Source organism: Charadrius vociferus, unplaced genomic scaffold, assembly GCF_000708025.1.
Source record: "Charadrius vociferus isolate BGI_N301 unplaced genomic scaffold, ASM70802v2 scaffold398, whole genome shotgun sequence".
NCBI classification, from domain to species: Eukaryota; Metazoa; Chordata; class Aves; order Charadriiformes; family Charadriidae; genus Charadrius; species Charadrius vociferus.
Window position 1 is genome coordinate 403,921 of NW_009649571.1, and position 15,247 is coordinate 419,167.

Consider the following 15,247-nt stretch of genomic DNA (forward strand, 5'->3'; position numbering starts at 1 on the left):
GTTCGCACCAAGTCTGCCACGCACCCTTCCTGTCCACCAAGGCACAGGCCAGCCAGCAGCACAGAGCAACAGTGCTGTTGCAGCACACAAAACTTCCAGAAACACAGAGATCTCTGAAGAAAATCCTAGATAGCCAAGCCAAACATCCACACGAGGTGGTGCTTGGGCAGGCCAAACCCTTGTTTTACTACAGAGCACTAAACTGGTAAAGCAGGAGCTGCACTGGTTTCCACTGGGAGCCCAGAGAACAGCAGTTCAGACACTCAAGTCCCTGCAGGAGATCTTCTTGTACCCTGCAGACTGTGAACGTCCACCCAAACCTCTTCTCGTGGAAGGTCTCTCTGACACCGGGGAAGAGGGTTCCCATCAGACACCTCGTTTCCACTCAGAGCGAAGGTCCCTTTTTGGGAAGGGCTTTTCCCTTTCTGCTTTTTGCCCCCTCCTCGCTCTGAGACCTGCCTGAAGTACAGCGCAGGAGGGGGATACCCCACTCGGGGCTGGCTCTGCATTCACTGCTCCCGGAGGTGAGAAGGGTTAGAGGCCCGTGAGATCAACGATGGCTTTAATAAAGATGGCGTCATCACGCACGTAGGAGTTCTTGGCTTCCATCACGGAGACGGGGCAGAACAGCGGACAGCCACTGGCAATGTTCATTTCCGTGATGGGTCGCTGGAAGGAGGAGGAGGTCACATCGGGTCGGAAGGCATCGATGATGTGCTCCCGGTTGTTCTGATCCAGAAGCATCAGGGTTACCTGTGGGGAAACATGAAAATATACAATAGCGGCTGAATCAAAGGCAGGTGGAAACCCAGCCCGGTACCCTACTCCCTGGAAGCCTGTGAAACCAATGCAACCGCAGCCACATCGCATGCCTACAAATCTGAAAAATGCCTGTAAGTAGGGTCAGCAGAGAACATCATCTTGGTGACATTTTGTAGAAACCTTCCCACATCCTGCCCTGTCACTGGAAAATTCAGTGGGGCAGCACAGGACTGCCAGACTGACTCTGAAAACCTACAACTGGCTGGCGCGGCGTTTGCTCCCAACACCAACACCCCAGGCAGGTATTTCATTAAGTCACAGAGATGCTGTCCCCCTGTGAAGAAAGGCGTCCCTTCTCTCTGCATCAGTACTTTGCCTGCTCAGCCTTGAAGTGTTTCACAAACCTGCCATGTCTAGGAACGGCAACCTGAGCTTCCGATGTCGAGTCAGCATCAGCTGCACCCCAAGTACCGAGGCCACAACAACCTTCCCTCACCCTGAATTCACGCAGAGGCTCCGCTCGCTTTCCAAACCCGCTGCTGCTCTCCTGCCGCAGCCTCTGCGGTCTCGTGCCCCTGCCCTGTAGCACACTCAGTGCTTTCAGCACGACTGGGGAATCCCCAGGGCGGTGACATATCAAAGTCTTTCCTTCTTCTTCTGCTTGCTAAGTAGGCCAGACCAACGACGCCTAGAAGCTTAAGTAGGTGCAAAACCAGAGAGGCACATTGCTGGGCACAGCAGGCTTTGTCCCAAACCTACCTTCTGGTTGAAGGGCCATCGCAGAAGCGCGTCATTGGGTCCTTTCATCACCACAAAGAACAAGGACAGATGGGTCCCACGCCCTGTGCCGTCCCCATTCAGGTAAACGCGCAGACACATCTTGTAGCCGTACTTGCTCGTGTAGAAAGCTATCAAAGACATGCAGAACAGACACAGTGAGTGCCAACCCCAGCAAAGCCTGGCACCGACAGGTTGCTTCGAACTCCTGAGAACTCTCAAATTCAGATCCTGGAAGAAACTAGGTCTGGGTCTTAAAATACCTGCACCACGGAGGTGCTCTGGAAAGCCACAAGGAACAAATAACAGTCAGATGCCACCTTAGACCAGCCTGGAGACAGGCAGTCACAAGCCCCTGGTCTAGCTGAGACACAGAGCGCCGTGGCACAGAGCAGGGCACCAGCCAGCCCCTCGGGCTCTCCCCACCTGCCATCGCAGGTATGAGGGCCCTGAGCACAGCCTGAAGCTAAAGCCCAGGAGCTGTGCACTTCCCCCACATCCTCCGCAGACCCACCAGCTGCGCTGCACACCACTGCTAAAGGAGCTGCAGTTCACAGCAACAACACTGACAAGCAGGAACAAAATGATCCCCCCCCATCCCCCACCCCAACCTGTCTCAGGGTAGACCATTCCCAGTACTTGCTGCACCCTCTTCGTAAGCTGGCTGCCGCGGATGGGGGCAGAGGCTCAAGCAAGTGAGCTTCAGTCTGCCGTTAGGATCCCAGCCCCTCCACACAGCACGGGCATGGCTGGGTATGGGCTCTGGGATCTCAGGCCCTCTCCTTCTCCAGCAATTCTGGGAATGCCCACGTTGTGGTACCAGACCCACGCAGGGCCAGAGAAACATGTCTTGGAAGAGGACCTGTCGCAAACTGCCCTCTCACAGCGACAGTTACATGCCTCAGGTCTGGCGAGGCCTCAGGGCACGGGGCAGGAGATCAGAGCCAGCACTTTACTGCAGGACTCTGTGCACTTTTATGAACCCGCAGACTAGCTGCTGTGCACTTCCACAGGGCAAGGAGCAAGAGATCAGAGCCTTGTCTCTCGCTTCCCTCCTGGCACTCCCCAACTTGTTTCCTCTAGTCCTTCCTCTCCACCCAAAGGCTATCAGGGCAGATGCCACCCTCTGCTAGTCCAAGCAGCACATCCTCACTGCCCATTCATGGCTTCTCAGCACTCCTGTGACCCCGTGAATGTAAAACCAGGTGGGGAACTGCAGGAAGGATGGCCCCAGAGCGGTGGGAGTAACCAGCAAAAGGCACCAGACAGCCTGAGTGCTCAACACCTTGTGCACCGCGCTGCCAGCTCAGAGCAGAGAACTGGCCATCCTGCTTCCCACCGGCCTGAGCAAAGGCAAAGCACATCGGAAGGGAAGCAAGAGCCCAGCAAGCCACCCCTGGCATCTGATGGCCAGCAGCGGGTGGCTTTCCAGTGAGAGCTTCACTTCGGACTGTCCTGGGTCACAGCCCTGATGAACCTTTCTTGCGTGGATTTGCCTTTTGGAACTCCGATTTTGCCCCTTCCAAAATTCTGTAGCAGTTGTCGTGTTCCCACAATGCAAGCGAGTGGTAACTCTGCTTCCTTCTCTTTAATACCAATTTCATTTCGTATTTCCTCGCCTTTATGTTTAAATGCAAAACAAACAATTACACTAATGTCCCTTTTTGAATTTTCATCCCATTCACAACCTAGACCTCTCAGCTCTCTCCTTCCCAGACCGAACAGCACTGGTCTATTTGCTTCACTTTCTAAGATTAAAAAAAAAAACCCGCCTCCACAGGAAACATTTGTTTCTCAGCCTAATTTTCTCAGGTAAAGCAGCACCAGGAATGAGTCTCTCGTAAATGACACACTCAAGTACTGTAGGAAACAAGCCCTTGTACTTTGCACTTGTAAGATAAAAAAAAAAAAAAAAAAAAAGTCCTGCCTTTTCCAGAAGCAGTCCCGGCATTAGGCAGAGGCAGCCCTCACCTTCCAATTCCTCCAGCCATGTACAAGGTGCTCACGAGCAGATCGCAGAGACCAGACAGCAAGACAAAACACAGTCTGCTGGCCCACCAAGTAGTTTTTGCTTTGATGAAACTTTTTGCAAAAGCCCTGAGCCCTGCCGCTGCTGCCAGGCAGGCGGTGGAGACCGGCCAGCATGCAGCATGGAGGAGGAGGCACCAGCAACGATGAGCTGCCATTCCAGAAGGAGCACAGCTGATCAGATGTTAAGGCAAAGGAAGCCTCCTGCATTTGGAGAAGTTTCACCCCTTTCCCTCCCTTGAGCTGACTCTGATCCCTCCACCAGCTGCCTTTATTCTCCAACCTAGAAAATCAAATCTCAGGCCCTCCCTCAAGGACCCCCGGCAGCATCAGCCCACGGAGGGGCTGGAGGAGCCCCTGAGTGGGGCACAGTGAGCCAGGATGCCCATGGCCAGAGGACGAGATTCAGCTCTGCCCAGCACCTCCCTCCAAAGCACAGCCCCTGAAGACATTTGGGTCAAGCAGCTCTCGAGCAGGGTGCAGGGGATGTACAGGATGCAAGATTTAAGCTCCTCTCTAAGTCAAACAAAATAAATTTGAAGCAGATTTGTCGGCTTTGGGAAAAGGAAGGAAGCGCTGCCCTTCCCAAAGGGGACAGAGAGCAGGGGTTTTCCACGGCTGCTGCTGACTTTTAAAAGGAAATGCTAATTGCATGCACACAGTTTCAGTAGCAGTTTAGTTTCCCTCAAGGTGGGGAATCCTTTTTTTTTTTTTCTTTCAGTTTTTCAAGAGAAAAAGAACAGCTTTCATCCAGAAAACAGATTTTAAAGTAGTTTTAAAAATTCAATTGTTTTTACCCTTGTGGCCCAGCCACAGTCTGCTTTTTCACAGCACCAGGAAGCAGGCGTAAGGTACCTGCTCTGGGCATGCAGCTTTGAGCATTGTGAAAAAGCTCTCCAGCACGCTCAGATCCAAGTGATTCCTGCTCAGGCAAACACAAACTCCCCTCCCTCAACCATTTTGTTGTGAGGTGAGCTCCCCACCGAGCAGCAAAATTGTGTGAAGAGATGGTTTGATCTTACAGCAGCAAGCCTGGGAAGTGCTTTTGTAAGCAAACAAGCTAGATCGTAACCTACTGCTCACTGTCCGAGACTGTCTTTTTTTAAGAACAGGAAGAACAGTGCTGGGCTGGGGCAGTTCTGCAAGGAGAGCCCCTTCCTCTAACAGATATTCAAGCACTTCCCTAGGAATGGTTTGGGCTTTATTTAGAGATTTTCTCTTGCACCATCACAGTTTAAGGCACTAAAATGTATCTCTGTGGCTCCAATATATATTTCCTCCCTTCCTTAACTATTTTATTGCTGGTTTTACGGTCTTCGAGTATTTTGATTCTAACTAAAGGGTTATTCAGGGCTATTCCAGAGCTAAGAGGCTTACAATCTCCATTATGAGAAATTAAAAAGGTCTTCTGCAATCAAAAAAGCACCTCTTTCAGCAGCAGTTTCATTTAGCCCAATGCTAAAAAAAAAAAACAAAAACAACAAAACAACACGTGGTTCAGCCTCCACGGGGAAAGGGGGACAGAACAGAAATACACCTGACTGACCAGCATCTCCCCTACTAAGGACACCACTACAAACCCCACACCCAGCCAAGACACAAAAAAGGCTTTTGCTATTTTGCAAATGTATGGGCAACAACCTGGAGAGAAGATCGCAGGAGAACGGCCTGTTATTGCCTCCTGACGCTTCCTGGCAAATTCGGTTATCTTCCAGATGAAAACACCATCGTAGGTGGAAGCTTCCATGTTGCGGATCTTTTCCTCCATCTCAGCCATGGCCAGATCTTTGAGCCCAATGCTCCTCTCCAGCTGCCGGACCTGCTCAGTGGGACACACGGTGCAGCCTGGTTAGAAACACGTACTGCTGTGAGACCTGAGAAAGCCAGCAGACACCAGCATCCCCTTCAGGATGACCCTTTAGTGAGAGACGTTCTCCAGAACTGACAGAGGTCACAGGAGGGAGAAATTTAACATCGTAAGCCAATTCACTGAACGTTCCTTTTGAACCCTGTCATTATACATCGATACAACTCAGTGCTTGAGCTGGAAACTTTCCCACAGCCAATGGAAAAATCCTCCCAACAAGCAGCTCTGTTACGTTGCAGCACAAGAAGTGAGGGGGGGGCAGAAATCAACTCAGCGTTGTGACAGAACTAGACTGAGAAAAAGAAGAACCTACACCCAGCCAACAAGGTTTCCAGAGGGTTAATCACTGCTAGCTAACCTCGGGTCACACCAGTTTTGGCATCTCCCTTGCTGAGAGCGCACAGGTACACTGCAAACTACGTGACTCCCAGCTGCAGTGCTCAGCAGGGACCACACTGGAGCATACTTCTGGGCAGCTTCTTTACACCGCCAGACCGTGTTTGGCACAAAGTGCTGTTGCACAGCATCAATGATTACACTCCTATTGAAAGATGTGGAAGATGAGCAGCGCCACGGATTCGGAGAGATCCAGGGAAATGCTGAGTGCTCAGTCTCTCATTGTAACTAAGGAACAGCATCGCAGTGTCTGCGTAACTTGATTACTAACAGAGATCTCAACACTTTATGCATGTCAGTTTAATTCCCATCTTTTCCAGGAAGCTTGGGAGGGTTGGGCACAGGCAGAAATGACATTTTAGATCTGTGGAGTTTCAGGACTAGGTGGTGAAGCTTTGCTAGCTAATAACATGGAAAGGAAACTGAAAAAAAGTCTCTGCTCAAAGTGCTGGAAAGCCCAAGCCAGTGGTTACACACCTTGTTACTCAGTGTTTCAATTTTCTCCTGGTCTAGTCGATGCTGCCGGCTGTAAAGCACGCAAACAATGTTCTCAAAGGTCACTGTTTTCCTCTCAAGAGCCTCACATCTTCCCAAGAGCTCCAGGGACCTGGAGAGCTCCGACTCTGAGCACAGAGAGTTTGCTGCCAGTACTGGCGAGTTGTTTTGCGACGAGGAAAGGGTAGGAAGGGGCTTCAGGTCTCCAGACCCAGCCTTGAGGCTGAGCACAAAACTCAGTAGCATGTACAGATGCTCCGCCAAACACTTGCTTTCATGTTCTGGTAGCTTTTCATTTTCCACCTACATGAAGAGAAATACATCCCCCTTTCAGCAAGCTCAGTCTACACTGTCACCATCCACAGAACAAATTCCTCCTCTTGAAGTCACAAAGTTAGCTTTAAATTATAAAGGAGAAAAACCAAAGAAAGATGGTTAAAAAAAACTGTTTTGGGGACAAGTGGGGTGGTGGTATTTGTTTCAGAAATGCTGCAAATGACATACAATGCAGATGCTTAACGTTTCCGTTGTTCTACTCTGTCTTCCTCCATTGCTTCCCAAAAGGGCTCTGTCAGATGTACTAAACAGCACCAAAGGACAAAGCCTCACCTAATCCCCCCAAGGAGGGATTTATACAAACATCACCAGTAGGAGCTGGGAAAACTAAGCCACATGGAGAAATACGGCCTGGCCCAAGCTCTAGCAGGAGCTGTGCTTACAGCTGAAAGCAGCATAACCACCAGAGTCTCAGGGTGTTCCTCAAGGAAGAGGAAGTTTCCTTCCACATTAAGTTCATTCCCTGGATGCCCAAACTCTGGACAGCAGATGATGCTAAGCTCCATTTGCAAAGGGTTTGAAACACTACTTTGTCCAAGTATCTGAACGCAAACATCTGTAACAGGTTGGGCAACAACAGTTTGCAGGTTACCTCCAACACTGGAACTGAAAACAAGTCCCAAGATAAACATCAACAGACAAGCCCTTACCACCTCAGCACATCCGACAACGTCAAATCTGCAAGGCACTTTAGATCTGCCACAAGTCTTCACATGGTCCCGAAACTAGAAAGGAAGGCAGGCAATGTTAGATCTTATGTGTTCCCAGTAGCTCCCTTTCTGTCTCGCTGATGTCTGTTAAACTGAAGACGATGTCAAGAATGCCCAAGCCATGGCTCATCACCAGCTGCCAAAGTGCGTGGTTAAACCTGGGCACTGCTTACCATTAGGCATGACTTTCACTTTAATATAAATATAGCACTGACACCTCGAGAAGGAAGTTTTATTTCTCATTCTCTTGATGGCTAGGAGGTCTCTCTTCTCACATGCATATGCAAGAAAGAAAAAGCAACCAGCACAGGTACATGTTATGGATGCTGAGCAGCAAGCTTCACTGAGAGCGGAGGAAGGGAGGCATGAGGAACAACCCTACAAAACAGCGAGCCCTTTAATTCTGTGCACTTTGTGTAACCCTGGTTGGGACGTGCCACAGCTTGGTATTTTAAATTCCAGCTAAGCATTACAAATCCGAAAACAAAAAGCTTCCCGGTGGTCCTGCCTGAGTATTTAAGCAGTTCCTGCAGGTCCGCCTGTGCAAGGGAGGATGCTCTGCTGGGTGCAGCATCCCCTCGCTGCGGTGCCGAATGACACTGCACCTCAGCCACTTCTCATCTGGCAGCTGCCATGAAGAACCAAGGCCAATGATGGATATTTCTACAGAGAAGTGCCACTAACCACCCAGCCGCCAAGATGACTCGCTTGGGTTCCCACACAGTGCATGATAAATGCTAAGAAGCACTGGCACAGTATCATCTTGTTTTTGATATACCTCGCATCATCAGATATCAGTGGTCTGTTCTCAACAACCACCATATTCCACATTTAACACCTACATCTGCTATGACAGATGTTGATTAAAACTGGTTTTAAACCACTTTTTTAAATGCTCCTAGATCCATCTGGCTTGCTTAATGAGTCACGTTACGCAGAGTTACAATGGCTGCAACTGATCAACAAAAGTTTAGAGAGACATAAAAAAGCAGGGGTTAATATTTAAACAAAGGATAGATCACCTATGGGAATCCTACAAGCCTAGTCTCTGCTGGGCTCCAGCTTCAGCCTGTAGACAAGCAGGTCTATATCCCAAGATCCCAGCATGAAGTCCTTCATCACCCTGCCCATTCTGAAGAACTCTTTGCTCATCTTTTTGATGCTTCTGTCCCCCTGTCCTGCTACAGGGGCCTTTTGCAACAGTGCTACTAAAACTATTTGCCCGCAGCAGACAGGACAGTTTCAGATGAACGTGCTTTTTGAAGATGTTTCCCAAAACTTTGGCGTTCAGACTTTCAAGCTTTCCCCAGCAGCATGGAGGCCCTATAGACATGGATTCCATTACATGGTTAATTAGAAATAAATTAATTTAGCTGGAGATGGACTCCCTTTCTGTAATTGCAGCAGTGGTTGATATAGTTGCTTTACACAGGACATAAGTACCCTTTAAACCCACGGGCGTGCTTTTCCCATGGAGGCTCTACACCCAAACACCCTACTAAAAGGGAGGTGGTGTCGGCAACACGAACACAAAAACAGAAGTGCCAATGAGTCACGTTCACTTGCACCCTACCAGTGTTTTGACCCTTATGGAAAGGTCACGTCTGTACTAACGGCTGCCACTTAATTGTCTTCCCCACTCCACTTTCTAAAAGACTTTGGTTTTCCTCCCTGTTCCAAGAATGCTGGTGTCAGTCCATCAGGACCCCAACCGCCACTGAGGCGCACGGTTCACCAACAGTCACCTTCTCCCTTGGAATCTTCTTCCCACAGCCTTCGCAAGTCAGCGGAAACTCAGGGCAGACTTCGTCATGAGCCTGTAAAAGAATCAACGGGAGAATATTTGGTGCTCTAAATAAAAGCTCCAATGAGGTTATATGATGAGTACAATTCAACAGGGATAGTTCTACACTTTATTACAGAAGAGTACTGTATCTTCCAACCTATACTCAAATCTTGGTCATGCTGACTCATTTGTGTGATCCCCAGGCTACCAGAATTTTGGGTGCCTATGTAACCTCAGCCTCAATTTAAAAGGTGCTATGATAATTTTTTTAAAAAAATGAGATTACTGCTTTGATGGAGAAGATAATCAAGCGGAAGCTCCATTTATGGCCCTGCCAGGAAAATACACATTCAGGCAGGTTGAGTGAAGTAAGCCAGTCTCTCAGCAAGATAATTTGTGTAATTTTTCCACTGTAATGGTTATCAGTCAGCTGAAGTATGAACCCATAGCCTACTCATCACACGCTGGGCTGAGCCATCTGATGGTATCTTCACATTTGAATCAGAAAACCATTTTTCAACCAGAAAGAAAAAGATTTTAAAACTGTTTAATTTCATTGCCCCGGCATAGCACCCACCCCTGCAGCAAGAGCACACAAGAGTTTGTTTAGCAGCCGGAGGAGCTGAACAAATGATCAGGGCAATGTGATACTCTGTCCTCAGCAGACACTAGGTCCAGTGATACTGGCTGAATTGGGAATGCAAGAATGTGCCTCTGCCTTCTGCGTCATCTTTGCACTCCTGAAATCCTCTCTTTACACATCAACCAGTTGAAACCAGGTATTGGAAATGCCATGAATATGCAGTTCAAAATTCAGATGGAAAGGGAAGTGCACTGAAGTATCGTGCCATGGCAGTAACAGGGTAAAAAAACCCTGAAGCATTTGTAAAGTATTCATCTGAAAGCAGATGCTTTGAGAACTTGGTCACATTTATTCTTTATTAAAACAAATTACTATCTGAGGGGGGAAACGCGCAAACTTAAATACTGTCACCACATCAGAAACTGGAAAGTGAAACCCATTAGCGGCTCAACTTTGGCTTCTTAGTTACTCTCTCCTTTTTATACTTTAAATGAGTAATCAGACTCAAAGCCTTGCTGTACTGTCCCTGGAAAAGCGACGGGCCAGCCTGTGTGGTTCAGCTGGGCAGTGCTGCCCACAGAGGTGGCGGCGGAGACAGAGCACCTTCCTTCAACCCACTCGCTCAGAGGGGCTGAACCCTTTCTTCTACCCACCTACTGCTCTCATGTTCTAGAAACACCAGATAGCATCTTCCCCATGACCCACAAAATGCTGGCATAAGAACAGACGGTCTGGCTGAAGGAAGGAAACTTCACTGTAGAGACAACTATTTAAAAAGGGAGTATTTAAAACTTACGTTCTCCCATGCCAATGTGCTAGGCATGAAACTACCACCCCCTCTGCACTCCACACCTCCCAACATTTATCTTCCATCCCAACTCCACAGTACACCACGCTATAACACCCAACACGCAGGCAGCCCTACAAAGTGGGCCCAGCCTGCAGCACGAGAAGGGAAACCAGCCTCGCACAGCTAAGCTCAAAGTACAACTGGTCCACACAAACTGAGACGCCCAGAAGCATTGGCTTTAACCAGCACAGCTCCAAACCTCTAGACAAAGAGTTTTGTGTAAACAGTTTCAGGCTCTTCTGGAATCCCCTGTTCCCTCCCCCTCTACACAGGTCTCTAAACAGAGATGGATGGTATTGCCGCTGCAAGAAATCCACCCCAACCAGAAGCAGAAGAGCAGGGGTTGGCATTCCAGCCTGATCTGCCACACTCCACTCCACCAGGAATGGGGCAATCCTCCTGTTTACAGCTTTCCCAAACCCATATCCATGAGCTTCTGCAGCAGGGACGAGCATCTCTGACATTCAGGCATTTGCCATGAACGTTTTAGGCAACTTGGGAAAGCCATCACCGTGAAGAGGGCTAGGTAAGGGGAGAGTCACTCTCCTAGAGTGAGCCTGTCGTGAAAATCAAGTTAGATGGGGGTCAGAGAGAGGAGACGGCAACAGAAGGGGCTGGAACACAATGGTCTGGCTCAGACCTTCAGGGCCACGCTCCGGTTCCCTCAGCGTTGGCTCCTCACCCACCAGCTGTAAACCAAGCCACAGGCCTGCAGCATCCACGAGTAGGAAGATCAAACTGGGCAGAGATAACAGCCTGCACAGCTACACCATGCTCTTCCCACTCAGTTAAAACTAAAACCACCAATTGATCCGCACATCAATTTCACTCCCTACAAATAAACAGCGAGACAACCCAGCAGCAGCCTGTACATCACACACCACCATCAGAACAGGCGATTCTTTGGGAGCCCACCTGGGGGACCAGAAAATCAGACACCACCGCCGCCTTCAGAAGGACCAGGGTACTCCTGGGTTACCACTGCGGCCTCCAGCACCCAACAGGCTGCAACGGAGGTGCTGAGCCCTCCTCCCCTTGGCTGTAGGCCTGCTGGTGCACGGAGATGCCTATGCGCATGCTGTAACTCTCCTACCTCAGTATCAGGAAAGTAGAAAAGCGATTTGCAGTATTTGCAGTTGAGGTTTCTCCCAGGGCACGGCCAGGATCACCCCTCATGCTCAACCAGCGGGAACGAGCAGTTCCCTTCCCGGCCGCTCTGGGACAGCAAGGGCAGCACGTTTCAACGCAGCCCTGCAGAAAAGCGCACGCAGGGAAAAAGCGGGATTTAATAACAGCAGCTGATCCCTGCAGGACACAACGATCGTTTCCTAAGGGACGCCAGGATGAGCTGCTCTGCTATGCCTGCATAAGACAAAAGGGAAAACTGCAGTTTAATCCAATTGCTGTTTCGCCTCTCAACTCTGCTAAACTTCGCTTGATCTGCAGAAGAGGCTACTGCTGAACACTGTTATCCCCATATCGTGGTGGCGGAGCAGGAGGTGTACCTGCTCCCCAGCTGCCCTGCTCAGAACCTGCCATATCAGCACAAGTCCGTTTTTATGGAGGTCTTGCAGCCGCATTGGGAAATCCATCAGCGTGACACAACGCTCCTCCGCCAGCTACGAGGCAAGGCGGCCGGCTGAGGAAAGCAGGCTTTGAAAGAGCTGCTGCGAGCTGCCTCTGCCAGAGCCCCGCAGGAAGGTTACCCAAAGGGCAGGCTTGGCAGAGAGATGAGGCGCAGCACAACCGGCTTGGTGCGAGCTGCACACCACAGCTCTTCTGCAAACGCTCTCCTGCAGGCCCATCTTTGGAAATTAGTCTGTTAGTCCCCCCCGAGCACGGTAACATAAGCACAGACAAATCTGAAAGGCTTGGCAGCAGGAAGGGAGCAATGAAAAGGAAGAAAAATTACCAGGATGGCAGAGAAAAGCCAGCCGAAGAGGCACAGGGCACAGTGGGGCACTGTCAAGGCTCTGGCATTGCCATCTCCAGCACATGGCTCCTTTGGCATCTTAGCCTGGCTATAAGAAAATGGGTGGGCCCACAGAATTGTAGAAAGAACACTGAAAATGTGTCTCCAGTGTAAAAGAGATGCCTCCATACGTTTCAAGGGAAACTGAATCCCATGCACGAAGAAGCACGAGTTGCTTTGTGCACCTTTGCCCAGTCCCCAGGGGGTCCAGAGCCTCCGAGATGGGAACGTGCCACACAACGCAGGTACTTTGGGATGTTCCTGCTCCTCTGAAGTCAACCTGCCCTTCTGTGCTGCATCTCCTCCTCATCAGGAGAGTCCTAAAGCTGTTTTTAAGCCACGCCTGCTCAAAGCTTTCCCCACGCAGGCAGGGTGGGCTACCACACACATGGTCCTTGTGCTACTGCATGGAGCTCAGCAAGACAGGGTTAAATGCAGGAACCCAGTCTGTAATTCACAGTGCCAACTGGGAATGCAAGCTTTCCGAGACCACCACATCACCTGGTGCCAGACACAAACTGCTCCCTTTGCTGGGACACGCTAGTGACAGAGATCCAAGCAAGTTCACTTGCCATTACAAATAATTAAACCTCAAAGAAGTGTCAAAACCAAAGATTAAGTTCCCATCAGTAACTGCTTGTGGCTTTGGTTGGGCACACATACGGCAGCAATGGCACAGGAAACCAGCACCGCCTTTGCTCTGCTGTCCAATGCCACAGCGTCCATCTGAGTTGAGGCCAAAAATTGGAAGAAGAGATGTCAGGGGTTCCCGGGGGGCCTCACTCATGCCTCTTTTCAGAACCAGGAGAGTAACCTTTGCTGTCAGCTTTCTATGCTTTTGTTCATTGGCTTTTAGGGTTGGTTAGATAGACATTTGATTTGGGATTTATTGGTAGAGGGACACCAAGGCAGCATTTCTTGCATTGATGACAGATGTGAAAGCAAGAGCAGGTTTTGAAGAAGGTTGAAGGTACAAGAAACATCTGAAGGCAGTAGCAGGTTTTCTACCATTTCCTAGGACTCTGCCTTTCCTTGGTTGCTTTGAATTACACGAGCCCGAGGCAGTGGGACACTCCAGGATGTTTTTTCCCAAATCCCTCCATCATCCCAGAGGAAGGGTTTTCCTAGGGAGACTCTAGTCTGAAATGGACCCCCAGAGCATTTTAGATAAGCCTGAGTCTAAGCTGACCTGCCCCACAGCTAGCTGAAGCCCGTGCACCACTGTCCTTTGCCTCAGACATGGCTAGCTGCATTGCAAAACACAATGACTAAATCCGCTTGCCAAAGAAATAAAAAATTATGGCATTGGGCTACATTGAGTGTCCGTAAACAGCTGGTTGACATGTAAGGGAGGTTCAAAGCAATTGGGAACATCTGATCAGAGACAACTCTGCAGGTCTTCCAGGCTACAATTAACAGTTACGGTCACAGTCACGTGAAAAATGCCCAAGATGTGCTGTTCATAGCTAATGAGGTCACTGCTCGAGAACAACCTGTCACTGGGGAGCAAACACCAATCACACCATCACACTAATGATGCCAGGCACCAGCACGTTCTTAACATTGATCTGGATTCACCTCCAATAGTTAGTTCTGACAGCCGACCGCTGTGGTTAGCTGCAGGAGATGCTGCAGCGTTGACGGCTGTGCTCTAAGCACACTGCCTGTGCCAACCAGGTCTATGGACAACAACCCTGGGGAGATATCCCTCCCTTCCAGCAGCACTTTCACCAGCACACAAAGCTTCACCTTAATCACTCTGATCAAAAGGGACAGCCTCTCAGTGCTCTGCCCGACCTTCACATTAGAAAGGGCGATGTTGATACTGGTCAAGCTCTGCGAGCTGCAGATGGTGGGCAGGGGCATGGTCGACTCCTTTGCCTCGCAGGCAGCGTGGAGGTGCATGCTGTGAACAGAAGGGTCTTACAGCATGAGGTGGAGAACACCACTGGCACCCAGAAAAGGGGAGATGAGATAAAAATCACAACTGGGATGGGTATCTTTCATGTGTTGGAGAAGTTGAGCCTGTGGTGAGCGGCTTGATTTCAAACCTGATCTCTCTAAGTTGTCAGACCGTTGGAAGTGCCTCTTTACCTGTTTCCCAAGGGTGCGTGTTCATAGCTTTGGCTCCTGATGGATACCTGGAGCCCAAGGAACATCTCCCTAGGTGTGAAGTGCTGCCACACAACCTCCAAAGCTGTGTTCACACTGAGTGGTTTCATCACAGCTTAAAAAGGGACACACAGCGCTCACTTCAGCTTCAAAGCTCATGACTTACAGCCTTTCATTTTCCAAGGGGCAGATGCCAAAACTGTTAATTAGGTGGGCCACCACAAGAAGGCTGAGCTGTTTTTAGAAGTTAAGAGCAGACCCTCTACCGCTGGGGCTTTCCAACTCCCTCCCACACACGCTCTCCGGCACTCCCCGTGGCTTACCTCCCACCACGGGCTTGGACAGGAAACTGTCTCGTGTCTGGGCAGCTAGCTACATAAATTCTACTTCAGAGACTGTAAGGGAGGCCAGGTTTTGTTTGGGGACCTCAGCTATGGCTCTGGAAAGTAAAGGTGTGTCAGAACCCTTTTGCCAAAGCAGGAGGTCCTTTTTGGTCATCTGCACGTGCAAGTCAGGGATCCTCCCACAAGAAAGTGATCTGGTCCTGGGGCAAACTGCTGATAACACTGGAGC

The 15,247-nt window shown here is 49.8% G+C and overlaps 1 protein-coding gene across 1 annotated transcript in view; it reads right to left on the reverse strand.

Annotated features, from left to right (window-relative positions):
• Positions 1-534: 534 nt before the first annotated feature.
• TRAF2 (TNF receptor-associated factor 2) overlaps positions 535-15,247 on the reverse strand; it is a 20,334-nt gene continuing 5,621 nt past the window's right edge. The window contains exons 4-9 of the mRNA XM_009890269.1: positions 9,117-9,188; positions 7,312-7,386; positions 6,308-6,628; positions 5,209-5,386; positions 1,522-1,670; positions 535-753 (exon numbers count right to left, since the gene is read on the reverse strand). Coding sequence (XP_009888571.1) covers positions 535-753; positions 1,522-1,670; positions 5,209-5,386; positions 6,308-6,628; positions 7,312-7,386; positions 9,117-9,188 — 1,014 coding nt within the window. The remainder of the gene's footprint in view (positions 754-1,521; positions 1,671-5,208; positions 5,387-6,307; positions 6,629-7,311; positions 7,387-9,116; positions 9,189-15,247) is intronic.